We start from the raw sequence: 16,456 nt of genomic DNA, 5'->3' as shown, positions 1-16,456 counted from the left end.
GAAAGTTGAAGTTGGGAGAAGGGATGTAAAATATCCATAATTCACAGGGGATTGCTATTATATTAGTTAGGACTTCCTAATATTTTAGGAGAAATTAGAAAATCTATTTCAGCATTATTAGAGACAATGATGATTAAAAAAGAAAAGAAAACATGGAAGCAGAGGAGACAGAGAAGGAAGAAAGCCAGGAAAGTGTAGTGTCATGGAAGTCAAGGTTAGAAAATATTCCAAGAAATTGAATCAGTAATTTAAAAGACATCAGAAATGTCTAGAAGAAAGATAAAATAGAAGACATGATATTTGAGAATATAGAATGAATAGAAGTGGCATAATGAAGGCAGGACCACCAAACTCTTTCTGAAAGATTATGATGAAAATATTACTTAATTCCATCTACAGAAATGAATTGTATAGTACTACATACATAACTCAAATAATTTCAGTTCAACAAATGTTTTTAAAAGCCTTCATGCTAAGCCCTGGAGGACATACAAAATTTAAGTTTCTGCCGAAATTTAAGGCAGGTCCTGCTCTCATGGGACTCAGGTTTATATTAAGCAAGATATATACTCTCTTGGAATCAGGTTGACTTATTTTAAACTACCATCTCTGCCCTTCATTGATCAGATGAGCTTGGACATATCAATTAACCTTTCCATATTCCAGGAAATTCTCAAATAATGATTTGAAAACCACGAGTTTTCTTGTAGTTCTCCAGACCCATGAAACCCCCGGATAGGGAAAAACATTCCCAAAAATTAACAAATACCTTTGCACTGAGGATCCCCTTTCCAGTTGGGTCCTGTACAAATTACCTCAGTTGATCCTTCAGGCTGGAAATTTGATAGACAATGATAAACCACTTTATCTCCTGGCATATAATAGCTTTTTGAAGTGCCAACCATGTCAGAATTATTAAACCTGGGTGGCCTTGAACATCTCACATCTGAAAAATATATTTATTTGTGGAATTAATTTCATTTTATAGAAAGACATGATCAAACAACTCACTTCAATAACATGGTGGTAAAATACACTCTTGTTTTTCAAGGCACTTACTCCAATATCTTAAAGTACTTGGTTTTTGTTGCTGGATTTCCCAGGACAAGTTAGCTAGGTATGTAGAATGAAAGGGGATTCAAAATAAATAAAATCATGAATTCACCAAAAGAGACACATTTAAGGAAAATTTCATAGGGACTCTACTGGGAAAGAAAGGGATTTCAACCTATCACTGACATTTCAAATTGATTTAAAACTCAGAATTTTTTACCCTGATTATTTAAACTAAAGAAAGTGAGAATTACCAGCATCAGGATGAAATAAGTCATATTCTGCTAAATTCTCCTCATGATAAAGTAGGCATTTAGCTTTAAAGACTCTTTTTGGTACCTGTGGGAATGTCCACAGCATTCTTCGGTTCTTGTAATGTTATTAACTTTGTTCAAAGAAAACTTACTGCAAAGAAGAAATTAGAAAGCAAAGAAATTGTTGCTCTATTTTCTAACCCCCAGTTACACTGTGAAGTGCAGATTACTTTTTAAAAGAACAGATAAATTATTCAGAAGATAATCTATATGATGATGACTATAAAGTTATTGTATTATAATTATTCTTCATTTTGCATTGAATTTTTAAGTTTCTAGTTAACATTTGGACAATTCTCAGTCAAAAGATGACTTTGGGGAATCATATCTATTTTTTATTTGTATTTTATATTGCTTGGGTCATGCTAGGGCTACTTATCAGAAATAATTTCTAAGCTAGACATAACTATTTAAAAAATTAAATTGTTCTTGAAAAGTACTGAAAGACCTTGTACCTTTACATTGTGGTGGACTAGACCAGGTTCCTCCACTACAAGTTATAGTTGCCAGTCCATCAATGTTATAACCTTCTTCACATGTGTATGTCACTTCCTCTCCAAATTCATAACTTTTTGACACTTTAGGAATGATACCATTATGTATTTGAGGTGGTTCTCCACATGGAATTCCTGAAAAAGAATGACAAAAATATATCCTTTATGTTAATTCTGAATAGATTTTATTTTTATTATATAAAATATTGGCAAATGTTTATAGTGACAAAATAATAATAGTAATCATAATATTTGATAATGTATGATATTATTCATTATCATAAAATAATATTTATTTATAAATAATTTTTATTTAAATCATTTAACTTCACTTAAAACAGGAAATTTTGATCAGATTTAAAATCTGTTCATTTATTCTGTTGAAGGTGAAGGAATACCAACTTTTCTACAAAATGCTAGAGACTGAAATATAGATTTAGTCACAGAGTAATAACAACTCTTAGATGGGGGAATAACAAGGCATAAAATCTTGGAGAAGCAATTTTTATAAAACGAATCATGAAAAACTATTAAACCTTCCCTTGAGAATTATTAGTGGAGTCAGTTTTGTTTATTGGGATTTGATCACCTATAATACTATTTCATGACATTTTAATTGTGTCAGATGATCATTTCATTCAGTAATGATATTTTCCTAATGAACTAAGAGTATATTTAGTACATACTAAGGCATGTTGGTGGATCTGTCCATATTCCATTTTTGCATGTCACAAATCTGGAACCCTGTAGCATGTAATATTTTTGACATCTATATTCCACTCTTGATTCTAGCACATATTCAGGTAATGGGAAGGTTGTGATGTCTCCATCATTAATAGGTGGAGGTGGTCCACATTTTTTTATTTTCTCTGATGATAGAAGAAATAATTTTATTTGTTAAGAAACATATATCAGATAAGAGATTGAATTGAAACATTAAGTATGAATTTGATAACCATTCCACATCCTTCAGTTTTTCATGCTACTGAACCCTGATATACATGTTTTCAAATTTTAACTAGCATGAAAGTGATTGGTGTACATGGATAACTATCTACCCACATAGAGACTCTCTGCACTCTACTTCCATATGGCCCACCATCTTGATTTCACTAGGCTCCTTCACTCTCATTTTTTATTATGGGTTTATGGAGTCAATCAATCAGTCAGTCAATAATTATTAAATTAATATCTACCTTATACTATGCACCAAGGTCATAAGAATCATACTTACTAATGAGGACTAAATAGGATCAGAAAACGTGAGGGAACTATTGGTTGTAGGAATGCTAGTCTTCCCAATTTTTAATGTTAGTCTATTTTTTGAGCTCATTTTGAGAATCTTATAGAACTCAGCTAATGCATTTCCAGAGAATGTATGATTTTCATACATTCATAGAGGATATGGAACTCACAGTGTACTTGTGGTCAGAAGTTCTATTTTTAAAACCCATTTTAGTATTCAAAAATATATAATTATTGGCAGATTTCGGATAAGCTGGGTATTATGAAACCAGTTAAAATGACAGAATCTGAATCAAATATGACATTATTTATTTAAGGACTATTTGTTTGAAAGTAGTGAAAGAAAGTAAAAAAATGTCTAATTTTGTGGCAAGAAATAGGTCTCATTTAATAATTTAAGTCACTGAGGCAGTCATTACTTTCTATGAAAGTAATCAGAAGAACTTGAGTAGATGAGAATAAGTAGGAATGATGATGTTTTAAAATAGAACCGGAAATAGATTAATGATATAGGTCGACTCAAAGCCAGGTGTCATGGCTTATTATTGATCACATTTCATATTATAGCTAGAATTTATATAACTTTCTAAGGTTTACAAAGCATTTTACATGCTATCTTGAGTCTCACAACAAAAATATAAGGCAGGTGTTACTCATTGTCAGTATTTTACAGTAGAGGAAACTGAAACATGGTGAAGCAAAGTGTTGCTTATAACACAAAGTAACAACTTTGTGAGGCAAGATTTGAACTCTGATCTTTCTGACTCCAAGATCAGCTTTCTATCCAATGTGATAGGTGATTGATTGTCTCAATTAATAAATCTAGGAATTTAAAAGTAGAGTCAGGTCATTGAGATAAAGAATAAAAATCTGGTGTAGCTCCAGATACAGACTATATTCTTTCTTATCCTAGGTTATAATGCCACTACTTTCTCTCTTCAGGAATAATACTGGAAGGAAAGAGGACTATACAGCTAAGTCCTAAACATTAATTTTTCCTCCTTTATGAAAACTAAAACCAGTGGCTTCTCTCTGACCTTTATACTTGATGAAGGAAGCAATAATTGGTTTAAGTAAAAGCAGTACAAAAAATGGTAGAGTGATAGATCTAATAAGATAATAAATATAGCTCTGATCTGTGTCTAACAAGAAAGTGCACTTAGCAACTATGTCAACTATCAACAATAGCAATATGACTTTCATTATACTGTCTAAAGTAGGTGGAAGAGGACGTGAAGATATTTTTATATTACTTCTTTTGCTACCAGGATTCTTTGAGCACTGACTGGTATTTTTCTAGAGAATGTGAAAGAAATTGGGAACTCCTGCCGAATTTCTCTTATAGTTTAATCATTGCCAAACTCTTTCATCTTCTCTGGGTTCAACATCTTGGGTAGTTTATAGCATGTCCCAGGGCAAGGAAATGCACCACCTATAGGAAAAGCCAATCTAGAAAAGACACAATCTTTTTATACTTTACTTCCATGTACTCTTTCCTTGCTGTTCTTTCCCTCCCTATGTAATTTTATGTATTCCATTAAAATATTTCTCAGATATATATGAAAAATTTTTACACTGTTTTTAATCTTTTGAGTTCCAAATTCCCTACACACAGCCTTCTCCTTTCCTATATCAAAAGCAAGCAATTTAATAGATTATACATGGGAAGGTAGAAAAAACATTTCCATATTAGCTATGATGCAAAAGAAAACACAGACAAAAATTCCCCACCAAATCAAAGAAAATAAACAAAAAAGGATGACTCAATCTGCATTCAGATTTCATCATTTCTTTTACTGCAATACAAAAATATTTTTTTCATTATAAGTCCTCCAGAATTATCAAGGATGAAATAGGATAATTGTATTTCATCACAACAATATACCACAAGCCCTGAGCTTCCCATGATGGTACCAAGGTACTCTGTCTTTGTTGAAGCCTTTGCCCTGGGATCCCAGTCAGTGGAATACTTACTGTGGGGGGTGGGGTACAGGGGTGGGGGGTGGGGAGGTGTTGGAGATTGAGTTTTTCAGCCCTCTGGAGACTTCTTATCTACACTATTGATAGACTGGACTAAGCCAGTTGATCTGGTCTGCAGAGCTGAATGTGCCCTGAGACCAAATCTTCCAGAGGCAGATGCCCAAGATGGAGGAGTGGTGGCTGAAAGCTGTGACCAACCTGCCCTCCTCTCTGCCCCTCTCCTCCAGATGTCTCCCTGCCAGCTGTGGTCAGAGCCCTGAGCCTAGAGTAGCTTTGGTAGCAAGGTACTCCATCTGGCCTGGAGTCCACTTATCTGACTACAAATTCAAATGAAATAAAGTTTAATAACCAGTTTGGATTGGAGAGGTATCAGGAAAAAGGGGCGAGGGATGTCCCTTAATAAGGTGAGAGCCTTCCTCACCTTCATGAGCTGAGGCCAGGCCCCAAAGGCTGGTGGAGTGTTCCTCCCCCTCCCATCTATTCTATATCTGTGCTAGCTTTGTCAAATTCAGAATCTTAGCAGTAGACAGAAAACAAACAAGAACAATTCTAACCTTCAGAGGCCTGTGTCTTCAGGCTGAACAGAGTAGAGGTACTCCACTCCAGACTGGGCTGCATAACCTCCTCCAACCTCCAACACCAGGAAGGAAGTGAAGCCCAGCAGGAAGGAAGTGCTAGTCACAAGACCCAACTGCCACTCCCAGTTGCCCTTCCCCCAGCAACTGTCAGTCTTGTTTCCTTTCCACATTCTCTAACATTGACTTCCATGACACAACAGTTTCCTGGCTTTCTTCCTTCTTTGTCTCTTCTGCTTCCATATTTTTTTTTCTTTTTCTAAAATCATCATTGTATCCTATAGTTCTGAACTAGATTTTCTAATTTATCCTAAAATCATAGAAAAATCTTCTTTAAGATTATAGTAATTCCTTGTGAATTATGTATAATATATTAACATAAAATAATATTTATTTTATAAATATTTTTTATTCAAATGAATTAACTTCACTAAAACAGAAAGTATTGATCAGAGAAAAAATCAAAATCTTTTCATTTATTCTGTTGACATTTATTTAGATGGAATTCACCATGTAGACCTTCTGGAAAGTAACTTTAAGGACAACCAGGTGGCACAGAATGGAAGGCAGAGTCTGAATCCCAATTGAGCCTCACATACTTAGTAGCTGTTTTATAATGAGCAAGTCACAACCTCTGCTGCCTCAGTTTCTTTTTTCTCTCAGTTTCTTAATGAGTAAAATAGAGATAACCTTAATACCACCTACCTCCAAGGATTATTGTGAGGGGAAAAAAAAAATGAGTGAATGCTTATAAAATTCTCTGCATCCATAAAGTGCTATATTTTGGGGCAGGTAGGTGGCATAGTGGATAGAGAGCCAGGCCTGAAGATGGGACCTTGTAGAGTCTGTTCTAACCTCAGACACTTCCTGGCTGTGTGACCCTGGGAGAATCACTTAACCCCAATTGTCTAACCCTTACCGCTCTTCTTCTTTGGAACCAATACAGTGTCAATTTTAAGACAGAAGGAAAGGTTTGTAAAATGAAGTGCCCTATAAATGTAGGTATTGATATTAGAAGATTAGCCGCATAATAAAATACAGTAGGTATAATTAGGCAATAACATTTTCAAAGTGTATTCTGAGGTATTTCTTTCTGACTAATAACAATACTGGCATTTCTATAGTGATTTGGAATTGCCAAGTACTTTACATTTTTTTTTGTCTCATTTATTCTTGCTTATAAGTCTGTGAAGTAGATCCTACAGGGATTAGTATTTCCTTTTTACATATGAGGAAAACTGAGTCTCAGGAAAGTAAATTGACTTTCTCAGGATCACACAGCTAATAATGAGTAGAGATGAGTTCTGATTTGCTATATTTATAAACTAATCACAGTAGTTAAGTCATTCAGCTTTACTACCTCTCAGAAAGATAAGCTGAGACACAGTGCATGATGTAGTGAAAAGAGCGCTGTCCTGGGAGTCAAAAAATTAGAGTTCAAATCCAAGTTCTGCCATTTACTACCTATTTGACATTGGGTGGGCCATTTAAATTCTCAGTCACAGGTTCTTAATCTAGCAAAGGCAATTGTTAGACTCTACATGATCTCTAGAATTTCTGCCAGCTCTAGATCTGTGATCTCCTGGTCCCCTTATTAGTATTCTTTCTAATGCCCCTTTCTGTCAACTATTTGTTTATGTGACACTGAATCATTCTTCTTTTTTACTGGTTTGTTTGGGGAAGAATAATATCTGCCATGTGAGGTTTGCTAAGTCCTATTTAGGAATTCTCCCCTCTTTTGGTGTCCACCCACCACTCAACTCTGACCTGGGGTTCCAAGAAGCTGTAACATGGATCACAGTCACAACCCAGCAAACTGTCTAGGTATGTAGGCTAAAGAAGGGTGTGGGTATCTTTGAGTTTGCAGGGTGTCTACCCAAGATATACAAAGACCTTCCCGGGCAGAAGAATTTGTTGCAATGGCTCATGAAGGCAGCAAAAGCATGCACTGTGAATGCTTTTAATTTGATTAGGCACTGAAGAAACCTCGTTCATCCACTATATCCATGCCCATGGTCAATCATCTTGACTTTTGTCTTGCCACTGGACTTCTATGACTATGGAAGAGAGAGTGAGGCTGACAGCTTTGTACAACTCTGTCCCACTTAAGTCAAATGCATGAGTCAAAATTCGAAGTACAAAGGACAACAACCCATCCACCAAGATGAACCTAAGGGACTTTTCAGATAGTAGAAAATAATACAGCAAAATGGTATCTTCTGTTTCATGTTCTTAAGCAGCTTTCCAGGAAAGCAAATTTGCTCATGTCCAGAGTCATTTAGCTCTAGATTTAGCTCCAGGGTCAATTGAAAAGATTACATTTTTATTGTCTCGTAACCCGTACTAATCTCTAGGCACTTCAGATAGAGAAGTAGACGCCATTTTTGAAGGAAAACTATTTGGCAAGATTTGAATTACTAACCAATGCATCGGGGTAATGAATTCCAAAGTCCATTTTCACATATTATCTCTTCTTGTCCTTGAAGAAGGTAATTTTCTTTACAAATAACACCAATTTTTTCACCATCCTCATAATTCATTGTTATATTCATATCTTGAGAATTAGGTATTTGTGGTGGAGGTGCACAAGATTTCCCTTCTGGAAGACATAATGGTGGTATGATTTCTGTTATCAATAATTGTACTTAGCTCATATGTCAGAGGCTATAGTTTCTTCCATGCACAGAATTACCAAGTTCAAGTCAAATGAGGATAAACTGTACACATTACGCAAAATCAGTGGCTTACTGATTATAAGAAATATTTGTTCTCTCCATAACCTCCTTTCTCTCATTATCTCTATGGAGCTCTAATTTACTAATTTTTTTTTTTTTTACCAAAAGCCTCCACTAAATGGTATTCCTTTGGCTCATCATGGTGAGAATTTGATTCTAGCTGGTTCTCCTCTTCAGGATATATTTCAAGTAATATTCTGGTCAACAACTGTATTTCCACAGGACAAGGCAAGATTTATTATGGGCAGAATGGACACTTGTAATATATTCTCTGGCTGTGTTAAACAGTGAAACCAAGGAAAAATTAATCTCAGTATTCTGCAATTCCCCTTTGCTTCTACAATGATGGTGTCAAACTGGAAGGAAAGGGGATAAAGAGGTCCTAAGAATCCTTTGGTTTCTAGACCATATTGTAAACTGCAACTTAGAAGGGGATTCACTAAATTTTAAATCATCTTCCAGTGTTGATTCTAATACTCCTACAAAAATTGAATCATTTCAATCTTGACCTTGTTGCTATAAAGAGAACCAGAAGAGAAAATAAAGTTGCAAACCAAATGAAAGATATATTCACAAGTTTTGTTTAGAAAGACAAATAAATGAGTTGATTAAGATTTAAACATATATCCAAAGACAAAAAAAATACGAGACTTAATGGAATACAAGTTCAGATTGGAGGTGTTCTCGATTCTTTTCTCTTTCTAATTTCCATGACTAATCTTTATTATTTTGTCTCTCTTATGTTTTTAACCTCTGTCTCCTTCCCATTTTTCAGGTGACTATGACTCTTATTATCTCTAAATTAGACTTATTGTTGTAGCCTTTTAGTTTCCTCAAATCTTGTCTTTCCTATTGACAGTCCTTCATGTAGGATATTACTGAAATAATCTCCCCAAGACACAGATCTGATTATATATCTTGCCTGTTCAAATTCTTTCATCAACTCTATCCTTCTTTTTAAACCATAACACAAAATCTTCAGACTGGCATTACTAATCTTTTAAAGGTCATTTTATATTAATCTGTTAATTCCCTAAATTCCTGAAAAAACTAGTCTACTAAATCCAGCTAAATTTCCCATTATCTAGTTTTATTTATTTATATTTACCATCACAGTGGATACAGCAGTAGGTCTGAAATCAGGAATTCAGGAATTCAAATCCAGCCCCAGATACTTCCTATAAGTCATTTAACTTATATTAATTAATTAATTAACTTATATTAATTAATTTATGTCTTTCGTCATCAATAAAATGGGGATAATAATTGTACCTAATTTAAAGTACTATTATCCTAGATATAATAAGGAGTGAGTAGAGTTTGATGAACAGGTGAAAGTAAGATCTGGATATAAGGAAAATAACTTGCATAAATGAGGAAGACAGATGAGAGGAGGGAGTTTGGAGAGAAACCAGGCAGAAGGCAACTGTGGTAGAAAAAGAGAGAAATGATGGTCGAACTATGGTGACTACTGGATAGGGAGAGAAAAGGAGTCAGATATAAGAGACTTGCAGTTTAAAAGGCAAAACAAAACAAAACAAAACAAAACAAAATAAAACAAAAACAAAAAAAACCTGGCAATGCAGGATAAAGGAGTGTGAGGATGAGGATTTGAGGACAATATTGATGTTTCACATGTAGGAGACTGGAAGAATGGAAACTCCTTCACTAAAAATTAGTTCAATTACTAAAATACTGAGTTTGAAAGAGCTTCAGAGTATCTAGTTTGAAATATCCAACTGGCAATTAATGATGAGTTAATGAAACTCAGAGGAGCCTGCTGATGTTACCTGTGCTTAGCCAGTGCCTGGCTCCTAGAGGGTAGTTACTAAAATGATTGTTGACTGAAAAAAATGAGTTTAGAAAGGGAAATGGGCCCACGATAGAGTTTCAAGTAACATCCACAACTAGAGTGTGTGATGATTAGAAAGTCTGAGATTGGTTTCTGGGTAGGAAAATGTATTTATTGATTAGGGTAGCAATAACAAAAAAACAATTGATAAATATTCTCTGTGTTAGAACACCCTCAAAGAAAGTGTTGTTGCTCCTTAAATAAAATTTTGGAGCTCTCTTCTAGATATCACAAGATATGCCTGAAAGGTGAATAGTAAATGAGGAAGTCCACCATTCTCTCAGTCTCTCCCCAATTGCTTTGTTTAATGATGGAAAATCCTAGTCCTATGATTCCAGCATGTAGAAGAAGAAATCAAGTTCTGCCCAGATAGGAGTGATTTTGTACAATGATTTTTATTATAAGGTTCCAGAAATCTGTCCTGCACACCTGACCTAAGCTAATTTTAATTGCCAAACAACATAGAATCCATAATCTCACTTTTCTAGCATCCTACAATGGGAAATACTTTAAGGTGCAAGACTTCCTTGAATTTGCCAGGAATAGAGGAGAGAATAAAGAGGGTCTAAGAGACAAGCATGAGCCTCAGTGCAAAATCCAGAAATAGAAATCAATCTATTTGAAATAAATATTCGTGTGTTTGTTTGCGTGTGTGTGTGTGTGTGTGTGTGTGTGTCTGTGTAGGTGTGGTTGTGTGTGTGTGTGTGTGTGAAATGAGTCAGTCAAGGAGACTGATATGAATGAATAAAATTGACAGTGCCTAGATAAGAAAGAGTAGAAACAGGACAGTAAGATCCTAAGAGTAGAGAATTTAGGATGAGTTACTCAGAAGTATTAAATGAAGTTGATAGGTTGAGAAGAAACGACCAATTAAAAGATCACTGGTAATGTTTCAGAGAATAACTTCAGCTGAGTGGTTAGGTTAGAAGTCAGACTACAAAGAGTTAAAAAGTAAGTGAGTCACCTAGTAGATTGGTTAAAATGACAGCAAAGGAAAGTAATGAATGCTGGAGGGGGTTTGGCAAAATTGGGACATTAATGCATTGCTGGAGGAGTTGTGAATTGGTCCGACAATTCTGGAAGGTAATTTGGAGCTATGCCCAATGGGTGCTAAAAGACTGTGTGCCCTTTGATCCAGCCATAGCACTGCTGGGTTTGTGCCCCAAAGAGATAATAAGGAAAAATTCTTGTACAAAAATATTCATAGCTGCGCTCATTGTGGTAGCAAAAAATTGGAAAATGAGGATATGACCTTCAATTGGAGAATGGCTGAACAAATTGCGGTAATGTTGGTGATGGAATACTATTGTGCTGAAAAGAATAATGAACTGGAAGAATTCCGTGTGAACTGGAACAACCTCCTGGAATTGATGCAGAATGAAAGGAGCAGAATCAGGAGAACTTTATACAGATACACTATGGCAGAAGTTAATGTAATGGACTTCTCTACTAGTAGCAATAGGACAATTCTAAGAGACCTATGAGGAAGAACACTATTCACATCCAGAGAACTGTGGAAGCAGAAACACAGAAGAAAAACAACTGCTTGATCATATGGGTCGATGGGGATAGGTTTGGGGATGTAGACTCTAAATGATCACCCTAGTGCAAATATTAATAATATAGAAATGTCTTGATCAATGATACATGTAAAACCCAGTGGAATTGCTCATTGGCTATAGGAGGAGGAAGGAAAGAATATAAATTATGTAACTATGGAAAATATTCTAAATTAATTAACTAAATAAAAAACTTTTCAAATAAAAAAAGAAGAAAAGTGAGTGATGTGAATGTAAACAATAAATATTAAGAGCTTTTCCCTAGGAGTTTGGCTGAATAATGGAAGAAAACTATAGGATGATCATTCAAAGTTATTGATGTGTTAGGGAAAGATTTTTTAGGATGAAGGAGATCCCTTTCTAATTCTCAGGAAGCAAGATATTTCTTCAAGATTTCTTATTACCTAATATTATTTCGGGATCATTGTTTCTGATTCCCTTTCCCGCAACTGACCAGTGTTTCTTGTCTCCCCAAACTGACTTTTCTGTATTTTCCTGTATGCATTTTATGTTGTTTCTATTAGAAAGTAAATTCCTTCAAGGAGTGATAATAGGAATTTCCCAATGAGAAAAGTTTGCTTTAGGAAATTAAAAAAAACACTCTTACTTGAACAACTTAGTGGAGGAGACCATCTTCCATTTATACACTTTGTACTTTTGAATTCTGAATTCCAGTTACATTTGTAACTAATGACAATATCATCAAATTCATTGTTTAGGTTGACTTGAAAATCTTCAAAAATTTTTGATGCACATCTCCCAAGTCTGTCTTGTTCTAAGAGAAAGATAAAATTTTAAAATGTAACATCTAAGTCATGTCATTAAATCAGGGTGCTAAAACTTCCAGCACAGAACTTCCGTGAATGACCAATTCAAATTAAAATATCATTTGGAAAATAATTAAGAAAATAAATAAAAATACAATAAAAATAGATAATGCTATATCTTAAAACTGTCACTATATATCATAAAGAGCTGCTTATTCAAATTAGTGTCTTTCTCCATTACCTAATTGTTTCTAATTGTTTGACACCACTGATTGAAATCATCTTCAGTGTTCCTTCATTCAAAGACATATATCAAGTTTCTTGTGGGGTTTACCTTAATGGACTTCCCTGACCAGCAGGGTCCCACAAGGGAAGGGGCTCACCTTTGTGATGGGACCCGAGGAGAGGTAGGAACCGAGAACCAGGGTGGAAATGAAAGACACCGACAAATCAGTGATTGGATAGGGCAGGCAACCCCTATGATTTTCCTTAAGGCGGAAAATGAGGATAATGGAATACAAGGTGGTTGAGGAGATTAAGATAGAGAATGCAGGCCGAGATGGTTACAGCCTCGGGGAAGGAGAAGATCAAGAAGAGAGAGAAATAGTCATTGAGGAGCCCAGTGGAGCTCCATGGAAGGGAGAAAGGCCAAGAGGAAGTTCATGGGATTGCCTCTGAATTTATTCATGTCCTGCTTGGGCGGTACTCCCAAGGACGTAGTAACCACATCACAAAGTATAGACAATTAAGATTGGGTGGCAAGGTAGAGGGAACACCTTTGGGCGTGTAGATTGCAAACAGCTTTCCCGGGGATTAGACTCCGAGCATGCTAATGAGTTTGTTTTAGCCAAGGGCCACATGGCCAGTTCAAGGTTACATTCACAAGCCTCATTGGTATAACCTTATGCTTGGAGACACAGTAATCATACAGTCATCTATATTTCATAGATGTGAATATGCTTGGGATGCTACATGTCTAATTCCAGGTATAAGAAACAAAAGAAGTTTCACTGATATGGCTGAATAAAATTGAAATTTGAAGAATTAATTAAGCATTAGAAACTGACTATTACATTAAGTAATTATTCTTAAATTAGTCATTTAAATTAGTAGTTAAATTGAAATAATGATTTAAATTAACCATTTAATAAAATTATTAATTAATAAAACTTGTTAAAGATTGGGAGGTAAAATATAATTAAGACAACATCTTAGTTTGGACAACTTTTCATTGAGTATAAGTATTTACTGAGTGAATACCACTGATCATGTGGGATGACATGAACTCTGATTTTAATATGGTACAACTGTTGTAGATATATTTTAACATAGCCTGTTGTGAATAATTTGATACTATTTGTCTCTGTAAGTTGTTGATAAGGAATGGGCCTGCTGGCTGGCTGAGGCAAACTGAGATGAACAGTTGATGGTTTTCAGGTCTAGTAAAAATGACTGGCATTAAAAGTCTAGGAGACAGATTTAGAAAACAAAACCTTATATTTAATACATTTAAAAAGGTTAAAGGAAAGGTAAAATATTCAGCAGGAAAGATCCCTGCTACTAATGGGCTACTAACTCAAAACACAAAGCCCCTACAGAGCCTGCTTCTGCCTGGGAAAATCAGACCTTCTCTCTCTCTCTCTCTCTCTCTCTCTCTCTCTCTCTCTCTCTCTCTCTCTCTCTCTCTCTCTCTCTCTCTCTCTCTCTCTCTCTCTCTCTCTCTCTCTCTCTTCCTCTCCCCTCTCTCCCTCTCTCTCTCTCCCTCTCTCTCTCTCTCTCCCTCTCCCTCTCTCCCTCTCTCTCTCTCTCTCTCTCTCTCTCTCTTTCTCTCTCTCTCTCTCTCCCCCCCTCTTTCTCTGTCTCTCATCCCCTCCTCTCTCTCCCCAACCCCCCTCTTTCTCTTTCTCTCTTATACTCAAATTACTAATTACATGAGCCTATTTCAAATATCCTCATAAAAATATATAATTCTTAAAAAAAAACTGTCTCCAAATGTTCTTCCAGTCACTACTGCACTGCCAGCCTAGTCAAGGTGGAGTCTAATGGAAACAGGGATGGCTTCCCGGCCTGGATAGGCCTTTGACTTCTCTCTGCTGTCTTACAAAGATCAGAGGCAAAAGGCTTCTTTCTGCTTTCAATCAGTCTCCTCACTCCAGCCACTGCAAACTGTCCTGCACTCTTTCCCAATTCCAAATCCAGTATTCCCAAGTTTTCATCGGAAACACAAGAAAAGCCAGGAATAAGTCAGCCTTCAGGACCCAAGGTTAGATGCAGAGACTCTTGGCAGCTGAAAACTCCCCAATTTCAACTCCCCCCACATTCCAGCAGAACTCTTGCCCACAGTTCTGAGCTGAGCCCAAGACAGTGGTCTGGAAGCATCTCTCCTTCTGTCCTCAGTTACCAATCGCTACAATTAAAACACCAAAACCATAATATTGCCAGTACAACCCAAGCCTGATTATTAGAGTATCTGTTAACTTCATGGGTTTTACAGTAGTTTTTGTTTCATGGGAAATGGATAGAAGGAATTATTTGACTGCCCTGCTAATTTCAGTGAGCCTTAGAATAAAACAAATCATCAGCCTACTTGTGAAGATCATTTTCAAAACTCTTATACACATGAATCTCATTCCTTTATATTAAGTCTTTCATTGATTTCAGAATATTCAATATCAATAGTAGCATTAAAAGTAATATTCATATTTCTATGGGATGAACAATTGGTAAATATAATTCATGAAAATATTACATAAAATTTCCTCAAAATGTAATAACAAGAAAAACTTTTAGATGATGAATACTGAGTATGAATTCATTTGATGTTTCTCTCTCCATGACTCTCAAAAAGATGGAAGTAAAAAATCATATATACCAAATGTAGGAAGAATGATGGCATATTAGGACTTTAAGCAGAACAGACACCCCAGAAACTAACAGTAAACTCTAAAAATGCAAAACAAAAATGATTACAAAACTGCAAAATTTCTAGCTATGAATGTCCATCTTGTATAGACCTTGACTATGATCTGACAGAATTTTGTGGAAGCTTTGAGTAGACCAAGATAGAAAGGGTACTTAGGAAGGATATCCATGGCAGCAGTCAGGAAGATAGTATTTGGGTAAATCTGTACCTGAACAGGCAATGGCCCAAATTAGAGTGTAGACTATAACCAGGGAAAGGGTCAAGGCAACTGTTGGGAAGGACAGCACCTGGGATCTGAAAGTAAGCTCCCTTTCCACAGAAATATTTAGAACCTGTCAGGAACAAAGCAAGTGACTGAACCAATTATAGGTGAGGGATCAAATAACTAGGAGACAGATAAGTGATCAAAATCAACATCTATCTCTAGTCACCAGAAGATTGATTTGAAAGCCTAGAAATTCCCAACAAAGGCAGGGAGGACTAGTCTTAGCCACCACATTGAGGCGTGGAAGTGAAAATAAATATATTTCTGTTACTTTAAAAAATGAGAAGGTAGGAATGATCATGAATGTGAAATTTTGCATGAACTCTCAGATTAGGTCAACATATTACTACTTAACTATGTTATTAAATTACAACAAACCTCTTAAGAAATGAGGGAAATCAGTTAATGTAATTTTAAAAATTTAATAAACTAAAATATCCAAAAAAAAAAGGTTGAGGAAGACAAATCTAATAATCTTACTTGAAAATCATGACCACCCTCCAAAAGGCTTGATAATATTTTTCAAGAAATCACAAACAGACTTCCGGGTTAACATGGCTGCAATCTAGACGTGAATCGCATCCTCTCCCCAGTACTGAATGAAATAAACTACCTCAAAAGAGCATAAAAATCACCTTTGGAAGAAAGGAGATACTCTCCAGTACCCCACATAAACGAAGGTACATGGGGTTTG

At 35.6% G+C, this 16,456-nt stretch overlaps 1 protein-coding gene across 8 annotated transcripts in view; it reads right to left on the bottom strand.

The window, feature by feature from the left end:
• The window catches only part of LOC100026505 (complement factor H), a 179,790-nt gene that overhangs the window by 54,012 nt on the left and 109,322 nt on the right, over positions 1-16,456 (bottom strand). For 7 of the 8 annotated variants that reach the window (XM_056815683.1, XM_007481000.3, XM_007480999.3 and 4 more), the window contains 5 exons: positions 12,415-12,582; positions 8,084-8,260; positions 2,548-2,730; positions 1,823-1,996; positions 770-946 (listed from right to left, as the gene is read on the bottom strand). In XM_056815683.1, the coding sequence (XP_056671661.1) occupies positions 770-946; positions 1,823-1,996; positions 2,548-2,730; positions 8,084-8,260; positions 12,415-12,582 (879 nt within the window). The remainder of the gene's footprint in view (positions 1-769; positions 947-1,822; positions 1,997-2,547; positions 2,731-8,083; positions 8,261-12,414; positions 12,583-16,456) is intronic. The other variant, XM_007481003.3, reaches the window with a different exon arrangement.

The sequence above is a fragment of the Monodelphis domestica genome, chromosome 2 (genome assembly GCF_027887165.1).
Source record: "Monodelphis domestica isolate mMonDom1 chromosome 2, mMonDom1.pri, whole genome shotgun sequence".
NCBI lineage: Eukaryota > Metazoa > Chordata > Mammalia > Didelphimorphia > Didelphidae > Monodelphis > Monodelphis domestica.
The sequence above is the reverse complement of the archived record's forward strand: the minus strand, read 5'-3'. Positions and strand labels throughout refer to the sequence as shown.